Source organism: Orbicella faveolata, unplaced genomic scaffold, assembly GCF_042242905.1.
Source record: "Orbicella faveolata isolate gen_17 unplaced genomic scaffold, um_ofav_v1 contig_36, whole genome shotgun sequence".
Lineage (NCBI taxonomy): Eukaryota > Metazoa > Cnidaria > Anthozoa > Scleractinia > Merulinidae > Orbicella > Orbicella faveolata.
This window is the reverse complement of record NW_028301565.1, coordinates 663361-678503: the sequence shown is the minus strand read 5'-3', so window position 1 is coordinate 678503 and position 15143 is coordinate 663361. Positions and strand designations below refer to the sequence as shown.

The 15143-nt window shown below is 40.6% G+C and overlaps 2 protein-coding genes across 5 annotated transcripts in view; both read right to left on the bottom strand.

The window, feature by feature from the left end:
- The window catches only part of LOC110040553 (uncharacterized), a 7976-nt gene extending 4526 nt beyond the window's left edge, over positions 1-3450 (bottom strand). Inside the window, exon 1 of the mRNA XM_020745795.2 lies at positions 3386-3450. The gene's annotated coding sequence lies outside the window, so the exon portion shown is untranslated. The remainder of the gene's footprint in view (positions 1-3385) is intronic.
- On the bottom strand, positions 1715-15143 carry LOC110040550 (CUB and sushi domain-containing protein 3-like). 4 transcript variants are annotated; one of them, XM_089274796.1, is made up of 19 exons: positions 14633-15130; positions 10958-11119; positions 10597-10791; positions 10152-10319; positions 9716-9883; positions 9169-9336; positions 8639-8812; positions 8324-8446; positions 7846-8013; positions 7485-7679; positions 7040-7207; positions 6599-6766; positions 6052-6219; positions 5522-5695; positions 5207-5329; positions 4729-4896; positions 3943-4110; positions 3386-3508; positions 1715-2435 (listed from the first exon to the last, which is right to left on the bottom strand). In XM_089274796.1, exons 1-19 carry the CDS (start codon positions 14769-14771, stop codon positions 2152-2154), a joined length of 3204 nt encoding a protein of 1067 aa, XP_089130922.1. In that variant the 5' UTR covers positions 14772-15130; the 3' UTR covers positions 1715-2151. The 4 variants fall into 4 exon arrangements, with proteins under 4 accessions (XP_089130922.1, XP_089130923.1, XP_089130924.1 ...); XM_089274797.1 differs by lacking the exon at positions 5207-5329 and having other exon boundaries at positions 2330-3508; positions 14633-15126; XM_089274798.1 differs by lacking the exons at positions 1715-2435; positions 3386-3508; positions 3943-4110 and adding an exon at positions 4275-4562 and having other exon boundaries at positions 14633-15143.

Here is a 15143-nt window from a genome sequence, read left to right as displayed (position 1 = left end):
GCTGGTTCTTTTGACCATGCACAACTTGTTCCAGATTTTCTGTCAGTGAGGACGACCGAACAAGTGGAAAACGAGGAGGTTCTATCTTTTACTCTCTTAGAACAGACGGACCAAGCTGACCAAGCTATTTAATTGGTTTCTTCGAAGAGTTCAAATGCAGCAGTAATCTACTTAATTAGTTATGTATCAGCTGCAAAGCGATTGTAATCCTGTCAAGTGGTTCTCGTGGATTCAATTAGAACTGCGGTGCGGAAAAGTTGGCAAAAAATAACTCATAACACGTGATTCTTTCATTTGATCGCAGACAACTTTTACACATACTGCGCACGACTGGATGTGATGTCAATTTGGAAATTTCGAGTTCCCGGGTTCCGGGTTCTTTACCCCAAGTCAAATCAAAGTACCGGAGACAAGCCTTCTCTTGCAGGCACTACAAATGTTCCTGTAGTATGCAATTTACGCCGTAAGCACGAGATTAGCAATCTTGTTGCCTGGCAGATTTTACAGTTACCTTGGACTTTAAGAGGACGTATTATTTGTGAAAAAAAAACAACAAACAAGGTAGACGAAGCTGACTTGTTTCACTTTAGTTTGGTACAGACCGTTCAATTCGTGTATTCCGTATCTCGAGGGTTTAATCAGTCCAACCTCGATTAAAGTCAATTATAAAGACGAAGACGAAGACGAAGACGAAGACGAAGACGAAGACGAAGACGAAGAAGAAGAAGAAGAAGAAGAAGAAGAAGAAGAAGAAGAAGAAGAAGAAGAAGAAGAAAAGGGATGAAGGGGCACCGCTCTGCTGGTCAACACCCACAATGGTAGTGGAACCTGTCTTTATTATATGGCCTGTGTTTGTAGCCGATATACCGCGCGCTCTGAGTGGCTAAATCCATGGCATTATTCTCCCGTAATGCCCACGGGTCGATTACGGTTCTGCAAAAAAGCCATATAACAAACAACTCTTTAGCCTCAAACGTCCTTTCTTTACGGGAAAAACTCAAACATCGGCCTTGCTGTATTTACATGGCTATCGCTCGGTCAAGGTCTCGGTCTGAGATTTTTCCCTCAAGACCTCACTCTCGCTTAATGACAACAGACACCAGTTCAATTTTCGGAGGGTTTTACCTCTTCCGACCAAACGCTCATATATTTTCGCAGATTTCCCCGCTTAATAACAGACATTAAACATCCTTCTATTCATGTCTGCTGTTTTTAAACACGTGTCAGTGACATTTATTACCAGACTGAGAGCCCTTATTGGGGTTTCATTGTCATGTCAGGTGAACCTCTGCAAGATTTTGCATCAGTCGCATTGATCGAGTTGGATGTTATGCTCATCACTAGTGTCTTCTTGAAAGCCTAGCATGACTTGTAATCGTCATCTAGCTAGATCAAAGCGGTGACTCTTATCACTGATTTACTGATCTCGTTTTAAGTTTCCTCTGTGAATTTAGTGATCCATTAAGACAATCTTATATCTCTGTGTTACTCAACTTGTTCATTTTCACCATCGCTGTGCTTGACCGTTATTTTCGTGAGAAATTACATCATTGAATTTTGCTGACGCTATTCATTTATTGCATAGTCCCCTTCGCAACCGTTACTGCGGTCGTCACGCAACGTGAAGAGGCGTTACGTGACGACTTAGTAGCTTTAAAGCAGAAGAAAAAACAATGAACCAACTTTTTTAATTAATGCCCTCGCTTCATTTCACTTTCTTAATGTGTCTAGCCTTATGGTGTACAATAATATTGCCATCTAATCACTTAGTTTTCAACACAGTTGTTATACAGCTTTCTACATATCTTATCTCCGTGTTTCCTTTTCCTTTAACAACGTTAACTAATATACTAAATGCCTTTACTACAATTTATAGAACCCTTAATTGCTGCACCCAGAAAGCGAAAACAAAATTGACTCATTTCAGTCAGACAATCTTCCTGATTCTTGCAACCGAAAACTTTTCAGTATTTATTAGACATACAGAGCGTAAACATTACAGCAGATCCATCCTGCATTGTCGTTTTCAGTGAAGTCCACCAAATCCTCACCATACCACAGTCGCAACTCTTGGCCCGAGCTCACCGAGTAAGGAGAAAAACGCGGCAGGATAATCTCAGGAGAAAACGAGTTATATCCGGGTAACTCGAATCACAGTCTAGCACGCTGGTCCTTGAGGATCGGGCTTGGCGGCGAAATAATCGTATTTGTTGATGTTGTTATGGTTACATCAACGTAATATTTTGATGAAGGATGGCTACCACAGCCCCAGAAAGACCAGTGGGAAAAGTTCCTATTATCGCAGGTCACGTAACCGCTTAGGTGGACCAATTTTACTGCTGCTATTTGGCCACCGTAAGGGACATTGAAACTGCCATACTGGTTATCCTTTGCACCGAAACATACAGGACGTAAATTTATTTTGACCAAAGAATCTAAAAATATATCAGTGAATGAGTTAGTTAGCCAATCAGTCAATTGATATACAAAATTGCATTTACAGTCAGTGATAAAATAGTCTGTCAGCAGACAATTTTATCTTCTGCAATTTTTTTTCGTCGAGCGCGTAGTACGAGAGCGACGGGTGTCTGGAAAACCCGAATACCGAATAGCGAAAAGCGAATAGTCTCGAATAGTGCGAATAGCCTCGAATAGTGCGAATAGTGGCGAACAGTCGCGAAATACAAATAGTGACGAACAGTCGTGAATAGTCACTGCTTTAGATCTAATATCCTGCGTTAATCAATTATCCAAATAAGCAACAGAATTTCAGTGAATTTATTACCTTTTCTTCTCCGGACTCAGGCTAGGGCTGTCCATCGCCGGTATTAAGAAAACAGAAAACATAAGAATAACCTAATGAAGACCTATTTACGCTTTTGCAGCGGTTAAAACAGAAGAAATTACGTTTAGAAACACCTTTTGTCCTGATAAGCGTCCGTGCTTTTTAGAGGAAAATCCCATCCCGCGTTGCTGCGAGGTTGACTGCGAGATACTGGGTACCCTATTTGCTACGATTTGCCACTCTTTGCCACTATTTGCCACTATTCGCCACTGTTCGAGACTGTTCGCAACTATTCGCAACTATTCGCACTATTCGAGATTATTCGCACTATTCGTGCTATTCGCTATCCGGGACTATTTGCTGTTCGCTATTTGCGACTATTCGCTATTCGCTATTCGGGTTTTCCAGATACCCGAGAGCGACCGTTTCTTCCCCCAGCTCTATCCCCTTGCGTTTTGGCTCGTTCATATCCTATGGGCCGAGTTAATATTTTGCTAAATGAACTCTTGTCTTTCATTCACTGTGCAATGGCCATTTTCACAATAAACTGCGAATTTTATTTGAATTGCTCGCAACCAATCGATAAACATGCATGCTTACCGTTCATAGATAAATGGCAGTAGGTGCCAGTCCACCCGCTGTTACAAAGACACGTGTACTTCAAGTCACCACTAACACACGAAGCACCGTTCTGGCAACGATGCTGAGCACAAAAATCTGCAACTAAGAATTCTATATAAGGCAGCAATCTTCCGTAGGAAAAAACATGGCGACTGGTACATTTACCCATAGTTCTTAGCGCACGAAAACCTTAATAACGTTTATAAAAGCGTACAGAAAAGTTATAAAATCCTCAAACCTAGGCTACTCAATGTCCTTAGTGTAGGGACAAACACTGTGAAAATTTGGCTTTCTTTGTGCCTTGTAGGCTGTGTTAGGTTCGCAAGGCATTGTGGTAAAATGTACAGGCGCCATCTTTTTCCCTACGGTGGATTGAAGCAATTTGTCAGTCAAGAGTATTTCTTAAACTAGCATATACAATTAATATGTTAAATCTGTTGATGAGGTTCAAATATACACGAGGGCTAATTCCAAGAAATTGGGTCAAGATTTACGCTCAGGTATAAATGTTGTAACTTAAACTTATGTGCACTTACTTTTACACTGGGGAAGGGATGAACTCCAAACTCCTTTCCGACAGACCATTGACTTGCTACCAATCAACGTGTAGCCATTATTGCACGTGAAGCTAACCGCTTGACCGTGTTCAAAATTTGCACCTGTCCGCGCGCCATTTCGTGGAATTCCTGGATCCTTGCAATTTGCTAAAAATAATACAGCATAGAGTGGATAAATTTATGGTGAAATCATATCACAGAAATATGTCAAGGGAGACTTAAACATATGTCCCGTTTTATTTCATTGTCCCATACAAAAGGATCCATTCCTTTCAGCGTTCAAGACAATACTTAGCAATAGAGCTTATTGAAATATACTTAGACCTTCATCTTTCAACCCCTCTCATATAAACGTAGATATTATTCAACTCCTTTCAAGTTAGTCAGTCAATCATTTCTCTTGCCTGAGCATACCGCAAGTTTGTGACTCCATGCTCTGTCAAGGCAAGTCAGGCTGTCGAAGCCGATCAACTTAAAAGTTGGCTGACACACAAACGTCACTTTCTTTTCGTGGCGAAAGTCGCTGCCTATTCTGCGACTGTTTTGGGGAGTACCAGGATCAATGCAGGACTTGAAACCGATATTTAACTCATGCTTGCCTAGATTGAGAACCAGAAATGTCGAAATTTTTTGAGACATCAACGAGGAGCGGGTAAACAGAAAGGGCGAGTGAGGCTGGAAGATACCTGTATATGAACTGTAAGGCTTTAATCTGATAATAAAGTAACTGCCTAAATACATGATATTCATTCCATATTAACTTACTTTTGCACTGAGGTAGAGATGAACTCCAAACTCCGTTTCGACATTTCGCTGACTTGCTTCCAATCAGCGTGAAGCCTTTTCTGCACCAGAAGGTAACTGATTGACCGTGTTCAAAATTATTGCCTGTTCGTGCGCCATTTCGAGGAATTCCTAGATCCTTGCAGTTTGCTAAGTAACATAACATTTAGAACCGTCTTGAGTGGCGTCTAACATGTGATATAATGTACCTCTCAACGTATAAGAAATTCGACAGCTTTCGTAGCGGTTGAAATCAAATATATACATTCCTTATCGTACCAACGATATGCTTTAGAGGAAACAAATATACATATTTTATAAACGAGAAACAGCTACTTTACCTACCCCGAACCCCTTTAGAGTCAATTTAGAGACAACAACACTTTACGCACCATTTCAAAATAAATCATGGCAACAAAATCGCTTTTTAAAGACAAGTTAATAAACCTATAACAAGTACCAAAGCAGATCTTGCCATCTCCAACTGAGCCCGCATTACATGTACAAGTAAATGAGCCCACACTATTCATGCACGTAGCGTTCGTATGACAGTCCGACTGTCCCTCTGCACACTCGTCAATATCTAGAATAAAATTGAATGGAATTTCTTATTTACTTCTTGCTTTTACTATAGCCTCCTTAATACACACTCACTTGTTCAACTTGCACCGTAGGCCAATTTCTGTATATAAAGATTCTGGTCCAGCTCCAAGACTTAGGAGAATAACACAATAATAATAATAATAATTTTAGACTGAATGTGTTAGCTTTATACCTGTACACAAGGGCGCAGTTGAGTTCCAGATTCCATTGTTGCACCTCATGGTTGACGATCCTGTTAGTTTAAAGCCATGATCACAAGCAAATGTCACCTGCTCTCCGTGTCGGTTACCAGGCTTAGAATCAAGAACCCGGCCATGCAAAGGAACAACGGGGTCTGGGCATGACGCTTGAATAGGAACAACAAAGCAACAGTGTTTATTAGTTAGGCAGCAACTATCCTATGTCCGCGGTACGACAATATAATATAGATGGGTTGCAGCAGTTCAAGTTGCCATATCGATTGATCGTTCAGAAGCTTCCTTGACTGAAAAACAAGGATATGAATAAGGAGATAGACACTGTCAGCCAATCCAGAAGCCTGTGTTCCTAGTCTTAAAAGCCCGCGAAAGTTGCGATCTTCAGGTTTCTCACCCAACATTCTTCCCTAGGTCAGCAGTTGCAGTTATTATTTCTATATTTTATTACTTTTTTCTTTTTAATTTTCTTGACTGATAACTACTGTATTATTCCCTCAAAACTAACCTTTACACTCTGGTAAGTCATTATCCCATTTTCCCGCCACGCATCGTAGAACCTGCGACCCAATCAGCGTGTGGCCTGGTTGACATCCGAACGCCACAGTCTGTCCATCGAGGAAATCATTGTCGATTCTGTTTCCATTTACGGGGATCCCAGGATCCAGGCAAACAGCTTTAAACAAAATTACTGTTTAACAACTTTGTTAAGTTGAATTTATCACCAAACATCAAACTGTTTTACCTGTATACTCAGGAAGAGAAGCATTCCACTTTCCACTGATACACAATGAAAACATAATTCCCAAACAAATTATACTCAAAGCCAGTCAAAAAAAGATTTTCCGATGCTACTTGACAATTGTCGGACGTTTAACGAGCCTAAGCCGGCTTATAAAACTAGTGCAACTTGACCTAGCCCTAGACCCTGACACGTTCCAATTTATAGTCTCCTTATAATCTCCTCGTGATCTCCTCATAGTCCCCTTATTGTTGATTCATGATCGATCATATTGTTTCAGTACTATTCGCCTCGTGGTGTGCCTCGATGTTACCTTTGCATGTGGGAACTTTGTTACTCCATGTTCCGTCGTAGCAAGTGATTCTGACAGTGCCAGTCAATTTAAAATTGGCTTGGCAAGTAAATGACACTTTCTTGCCATGCCGGAAATCCAAGCCTATTCTGCGTCCGTTTTGTGGATTGCCAGGATCGGTACAGGACTCTGAAAATTTGAAATAAGTATTAACGAGTTCAGGGTTCAGGGTTCTTAGCTAATGATTTCGAGTGCTTTTTTGTTTTGTTTTGTTTTGTTTTGTTTTGTTTTGTTTTGTTTTTTCTCCCGAACAAGAGTATTTCTTGAACCATCATGTACAGATAATAGTTTCAATCGATTGGTGAGGTGCAGCTATATACGAGGGCTAATTCCAAGAAGTAAAGCCGAGTGAAGGTTTACGTTCAGGAACAAATGTTGTAACTTAAACTTATGTGCACTTACTTTTACAATGGGAAAGGGATGAACTCCAAACTCCTTTCCGACAGTCCATTGACTTGCTACCAATCAACGTGTAGCCATTATTGCACGTGAAGCTAACCGCTTGACCGTGTTCAAAATTGTCACCTGTCCGCGCGCCATTTCGTGGAATTCCTGGATCCTTGCAGTTTGCTAAAATGATAAAGCAAAGACGTTGTGGATAAACTTATGTTTGAAATCATATCATAGACATATGTCAAGGGATACTTAAACATATGTCCCACTTTATTTCATTGACCCACACAAAAGGATTCATTCCTTTCAGCTTTCAAGACAATACTTAGCAATAGGACTTATTGGAATATAGTTAGACCTTCATCTTCAACTCTTCGTCATTTTCAAACCCTCTCATATAAACGTAGATATTACTCAGCTCCCTTCAAGTTAGTCAGTCAATTATTTCCCTTACCTGAGCATACCGGAAGTTTGTGACTCCATGCTCCGTCAAGGCAAGTCAGGCTGTCGAAGCCGATCATGCTAAAAGTTGGCTGACACACAAACGTCAATTTCTTTTCGTGGCGAAAGTCGCTGCCTATTCTGCGACTGTTTTGGGGAGTACCAGGATCAATGCAGGACTTGAAACCGATATTTAACTCATGCTTGCCTAGATTGAGAACCAGAAATGTCGAAATTTTTTGAGACATCAACGAGGAGCGGGTAAACAGAAAGGGCGAGTGAGGTTGGAAGATACCTGTATATGAACTGTAAGGCTTTAATCTGATAATAAAGTAACTGCCTAAATACATGATATTCATTCCATATTAACTTACTTTTGCACTGAGGTAGAGATGAACTCCAAACTCCGTTTCGACATTTCGCTAACTTGCTTCCAATCAGCGTGAAGCCTTTTCTGCACAAGAAGGTAACTGATTGACCGTGTTCAAAATTATTGCCTGTTCGTGCGCCATTTCGAGGAATTCCTAGATCCTTGCAGTTTGCTAAGTAACATAACATTTAGAACCGTCTTGAGTGGCGTCTAACATGTGATATAATGTACCTCTCAACGTATAAGAAATTCGACAGCTTTCGTAGCGGTTGAAATCAAATATATACATTCCTTATCGTACCAACGATATGCTTTAGAGGAAACAAATATACATATTTTATAAACGAGAAACAGCTACTTTACCTACCCCGAACCCCTTTAGAGTCAATTTAGAGACAACAACACTTTACGCACCATTTCAAAATAAATCATGGCAACAAAATCGCTTTTTAAAGACAAGTTAATAAACCTATAACAAGTACCAAAGCAGATCTTGCCATCTCCAACTGAGCCCGCATTACATGTACAAGTAAATGAGCCCACACTATTCATGCACGTAGCGTTCGTATGACAGTCCGACTGTCCCTCTGCACACTCGTCAATATCTAGAATAAAATTGAATGGAATTTCTTATTTACTTCTTGCTTTTACTATAGCCTCCTTAATACACACTCACTTGTTCAACTTGCACCGTAGGCCAATTTCTGTATATAAAGATTCTGGTCCAGCTCCAAGACTTAGGAGAATAACACAATAATAATAATAATAATTTTAGACTGAATGTGTTAGCTTTATACCTGTACACAAGGGCGCAGTTGAGTTCCAGATTCCATTGTTGCACCTCATGGTTGACGATCCTGTTAGTTTAAAGCCATGATCACAAGCAAATGTCACCTGCTCTCCGTGTCGGTTACCAGGCTTAGAATCAAGAACCCGGCCATGCAAAGGAACAACGGGGTCTGGGCATGACGCTTGAATAGGAACAACAAAGCAATAGTGTTTATTAGTTAGGCAGCAACTATCCTATGTCCGCGGTACGACAATATAATATAGATGGGTTGCAGCAGTTCAAGTTGCCATATCGATTGATCGTTCAGAAGCTTCCTTAACTGAAAAACAAGGATATGAATAAGGAGATAGACACTGTCAGCCAATCCAGAAGCCTGTGTTCCTAGTCTTAAAAGCCCGCGAAAGTTGCGATCTTCAGGTTTCTCACCCAACATTCTTCCCTAGGTCAGCAGTTGCAGTTATTATTTCTATATTTTATTACTTTTTTCTTTTTAATTTTCTTGACTGATAACTACTGTATTATTCCCTCAAAACTAACCTTTACACTCTGGTAAGTCATTATCCCATTTTCCCGCCACGCATCGTAGAACCTGCGACCCAATCAGCGTGTGGCCTGGTTGACATCCGAACGCCACAGTCTGTCCATCGAGGAAATCATTGTCGATTCTGTTTCCATTTACGGGGATCCCAGGATCCAGGCAAACAGCTTTAAACAAAATTACTGTTTAACAACTTTGTTAAGTTGAATTTATCACCAAACATCAAACTGTTTTACCTGTATACTCAGGAAGAGAAGCATTCCACTTTCCACTGATACACAATGAAAACATAATTCCCAAACAAATTATACTCAAAGCCAGTCAAAAAAAGATTTTCCGATGCTACTTGACAATTGTCGGGCGTTTAACGAGCCTAAGCCGGCTTATAAAACTAGTGCAACTTGACCTAGCCCTAGACCCTGACACGTTCCAATTTATAGTCTCCTTATAATCTCCTCGTGATCTCCTCATAGTCCCCTTATTGTTGATTCATGATCGATCATATTGTTTCAGTACTATTCGCCTCGTGGTGTGCCTCGATGTTACCTTTGCATGTGGGAACTTTGTTACTCCATGTTCCGTCGTAGCAAGTGATTCTGACAGTGCCAGTCAATTTAAAATTGGCTTGGCAAGTAAATGACACTTTCTTGCCATGCCGGAAATCCAAGCCTATTCTGCGTCCGTTTTGTGGATTGCCAGGATCGGTACAGGACTCTGAAAATTTGAAATAAGTATTAACGAGTTCAGGGTTCAGGGTTCTTAGCTAATGATTTCGAGTGCTTTTTTGTTTTGTTTTGTTTTGTTTTGTTTTGTTTTGTTTTTTCTCCCGAACAAGAGTATTTCTTGAACCATCATATACAGATAATAGTTTCAATCGATTGGTGAGGTGCAGCTATATACGAGGGCTAATTCCAAGAAGTAAAGCCGAGTGAAGGTTTACGTTCAGGAACAAATGTTGTAACTTAAACTTATGTGCACTTACTTTTACAATGGGAAAGGGATGAACTCCAAACTCCTTTCCGACAGTCCATTGACTTGCTACCAATCAACGTGTAGCCATTATTGCACGTGAAGCTAACCGCTTGACCGTGTTCAAAATTGTCACCTGTCCGCGCGCCATTTCGTGGAATTCCTGGATCCTTGCAGTTTGCTAAAATGATAAAGCAAAGACGTTGTGGATAAACTTATGTTTGAAATCATATCATAGACATATGTCAAGGGATACTTAAACATATGTCCCACTTTATTTCATTGACCCACACAAAAGGATTCATTCCTTTCAGCTTTCAAGACAATACTTAGCAATAGGACTTATTGGAATATAGTTAGACCTTCATCTTCAACTCTTCGTCATTTTCAAACCCTCTCATATAAACGTAGATATTACTCAGCTCCCTTCAAGTTAGTCAGTCAATTATTTCCCTTACCTGAGCATACCGGAAGTTTGTGACTCCATGCTCCGTCAAGGCAAGTCAGGCTGTCGAAGCCGATCATGCTAAAAGTTGGCTGACACACAAACGTCAATTTCTTTTCGTGGCGAAAGTCGCTGCCTATTCTGCGACTGTTTTGGGGAGTACCAGGATCAATGCAGGACTTGAAACCGATATTTAACTCATGCTTGCCTAGATTGAGAACCAGAAATGTCGAAATTTTTTGAGACATCAACGAGGAGCGGGTAAACAGAAAGGGCGAGTGAGGCTGGAAGATACCTGTATATGAACTGTAAGGCTTTAATCTGATAATAAAGTAACTGCCTAAATACATGATATTCATTCCATGTTAACTTACACTGAGGTAGAGATGAACTCCAAACTCCGTTTCGACATTTCGCTGACTTGCTTCCAATCAGCGTGTAGCCTTTTTTGCACAAGAAGGTAACTGATTGACCGTGTTCAAAATTGTTGCCTGTCCGTGCACCTTTTTCTGGAACTCCTGGATCCTTGCAGTTTGCTAAGTAACAAAACATTTACAACCGTTTTGAGTGGCGTCTAACATGTGATATAACGTACCTCTGAACGTATAAGATATTCGACAGCTCTCGTAGCGGTTGATCAGTCAAATATATTCCTTATCGTACCAACGATATGCTTTAGAGACATATTCACAAATTCCGTCTCCGAGAAACAGCCATTTTACTTATTTTACCTACCCCGAACCCCTTGAGGGTCAGTTTACAGACACCGACACTTCCGTTTTCAAAGAAATATGGGAACAAAGCACTTGATAAATACAAGTTAATAAATCTATAACACGTACCAACACGTACCAAAGCACCAGTAGAGCCCGCATTACATGAGCTCACACCGTATTCTCGCAAATAGCGTTCGCATGATAGTCGGACTGTCTCTCTGCACACTCGTCAATATGTGGAATTTTTAAGAACAGCCTGGCTTGGGCTTCTTGGGGTAAAAGATAAGAACCAATTCCAAAAATGCACAAGCTGTCTGTTTTTTAAAGGCTATAAGTTTCTCTCAGCTTTCTGGGTTCTTTAAAAATGTTTCCTCTAACTATAATATTCTCGGTGTCGTGTATATTGTTTCTGATTGGTAGTTGAGGCATAAAATGCATTTGCAGTATACACCAGATTCAAATTGTACTGTAACAATCGAATGAAAATTCATCCTGGAGCTGGAAGGCAAGCGGTTAGTTGTACAGTATCAAAACGGACTGTGTAAACTTTAGCCTGCGTACTAGGCGTTCATTTCCAAAAGCGCGCGAAGGGAACGAAATGCGTGCGAGTGCAAGTCCTGACTCTCCTCCTATTGTCCTCAACCCATAATTTGCTGATAGGTGACTGTGTCGTAACGCCATAGATAAGCGACCAATAGGAATTTTCCTTTTACTGTAGTCATTTTATAAGAAGTAATTTTACTCTAGCGTCCTGTCGTATTTTCCTCTTTCCCTACAATAATATTCCTCTGTAAATTTCCTGCCGCACAGCTGACAAGCACAAATTACTGGCATTGTTTGCTGGGATTATTTTTTTCTTGTCTATAGTGCAATCAAAAAAGCCACTTGCGCACGCGACAGGAAGCGGACATCCGTTCAAATGACGTCGTTACCATTATGTTCGATGGCATCTGGGCGTTTTAGCACGTATTTCAACTGGCTTCCTCAGCCTGATAAAGCTGCTGAAGGAAGTCTAAAGAACTCATCGCCAGCTTCACATATGCTATTTTTGCTATGACCTTTAATTGTCAGTCTGTTTTGCACTGCTTAGGTTTCCTGTCATTTCATATCCCCCGTCCACACTACGCCGGAGGAATTTGAAAACGCAACTTTATTTCTACGGTAAGCCTACCGTTCACACCAATCCGTCACGAAAACGGAACTTTTCGAAAACGCTTTTCAAACCGGAGGAATTTGAAAACGAGTTTTCCTCAGCCACAAATCCAAAATGGCCGGTTATTGTTGCGTTTTCAAATTTCTCCGGCGTAGTGTTAGTCTCCTCCGCAGCCGTTTTTTGGGATGTCACGCAACGCTCCCCCCAAAGAAACGGCTTCTCACATCCAAACAACATTCCTTTCACGAAATTAGCCAATCACCGCTTCCGTTCCATTTTCAAGAACGTTTTCGCGCCAAATTCGCCCTTTGAAACTTGTCCAATCAGGGAATGTTTTTCATCTTTGTATCCCGTCGTGGGAGATGTCACAAATAAACATACAGATTTCCGGCTTTCGTTTAGGGACGCCGAAAAATACCGGCGACGCTTGAACGAGCTTTCTATGTAGCTGAAGACTCTTCAAAGTTCAAGTTAATTATTAGAAGCTTTCAACTCAAAAAATTACTGTCGAGAAGGAAGATATCTATTTTAACTTAATAAAGGAACCAGGAAATCAAGTATCTTCGCTCGATTTGTTGACATCGAGTTCTGAATGCCGCTCTTTCCGGCCTGATTACAATCTGTAGGAAGCGTTTGGCCCTTGATTGACGCTTACAATTTGACATTTCGAGAAAATATATATTGTCTCATTTATAGCTGAACATAGCGATGAGCACATGAAGCACTTGTACTTAGGACTTTCATTTACAATTTTTTTCGTCCGTCATGATCGTAACCTGGGAACACCGCCTATTTTTGGCGACGTGCGGCGTGAAACAAAAGCCAGAAATCCCTCGCGTGTTCGCACCGCAGACCTTTCCGCGCGAAAGCTTACGTCATTCACACTTTGCTATTATGTGATCGGTCTGTTCAACGGAGCGCAAACAAACCACAAACACAAAAGGAAAAGAATGTGGTTCGGATGTGAGCAGCCGTTTCTTTGGGGGGAGCGTTGCGTGACATCCCAAAAAACGGCTGCGGAGGAGACTAGCGTAGTGTCGACGGAAAACATTTGATGCGTTTTCCAAGTGAAATCTTCGTTTTCAAATTCCTCCGTTGTAGTGTAGACTGGGCGTCAGATTTTGGCCTGAAATTTATTCATGGGCTAAATCATTTTATTCATTTTCGATGTAACGGAGGCAAAATTAACAAATCACTGATTGACAAATAAAATTCTTACAGATTCAGCGTTGAAATAATTCAAAACTATTGACGTATTATTTTAGTACTTTCGCAAACTTTATGCATTGACATTGTTTCGTAATTCGTTGTTGCTCTATAATTTCAAGCCAGAAACGGTTATAATCTGCTGTTATATCCAGTGTAACCTCTCACAAATCGATATGACAACTTTTTGAAGTGTAAGATTGACAAACCACTTATGAATTGCTGCCATTTTCACCCAGTACATGAGCTATGTTATTTTTACGCACTCTAAACAAGCAAATGAATAGACTATACACTCTTTTTTTTATATAAGAACGTCTAATTTTGGCGCTGAGGCTGAACGTTCTTATATTTTTGGGCGATTTGAGGCTGAAAACGTTCTTAAGATGTTCTTAAATTTACATGGTATAAAAATAATGAAGACAGGCCAGCACGGACTCCCTAAATGAAGATGAGATGTGCCACATTACATCTATCATGTAGGGAGGGCGGATTATATGTGTCCTGCGTAGTTTGGCTCTTACGAGCGTGTCTCAGAGATCTACCTCTTTTGTAAGCTATAATAGGTAGATTTCTGAGGACAGTTTTCAGCAAAGGCTGATTTTGTATTAATGCCCTTAAGTATTTGGGTTAATATACACTTTTTGTTACCTTTATTTTATGCCTGTCATTTAATATACAGATTAGCAAAATAAACAATTTCTTAATCCACTCTCAGTTCCTAAAATTTTGGTTAATCTCAGCCTTAACGTTCTTATAAAAAAGGTTCTCATAAAAAAAGAGTGTATTTCATGTGTTTAGACAGGTCGGTGCTTCGTACAGTTACGTTATGCTATGAAATACTTCGCTGATATTGTTCGATTTGCGTCAGTTTCAGAAGCTACTCTTGTTATGTGCACGGGCTGTACAAACAACGGAACATAACACTTCCCTTGTTCGTTTAGGTTGATGAAGTGAAAACAATATGTTCTTACCTTCTTGTGACCACGTGTAATGGCAGAATACAACTGTCCACAGCACTATACGGTAAATGATTTCCATAATAACTTCTCTCAGCGTAAACCAAGGTGTATTTCCAGGCAGTTCAGTATTCGATTCGTAACTAGCCTGCATAGCAAGCGTTCCCGTACGAAAAGGTTTTCCGCATTCTGGCCGCGCGTAAATTGGAGCTTCCTGGAATTTTTGCTCTCGCTCCAGTTTACGCACGGCCAGAATGCGGAAAAGCTCTTTGTGCGGAAATACTTGCTACGCAGGCTAATTCGTAAACTCTTCACCTTCAGTTGATCAGCACTGCTGAGTCTATTTTGACGTCTCAGTAGTATAGTATCTCGTTTCATTAAGAGTGATGATCGCGGAAAATCTGACAGGGTCGGGATTATGTTTCTTGCCAAAACTTACAACCGACTTTGCGACTACAGGTGAATGTCGTGTTGAGCCGGGTACAAACCATTTTGTTTAACTGAATGCTATTCTCTGTAAAATTAA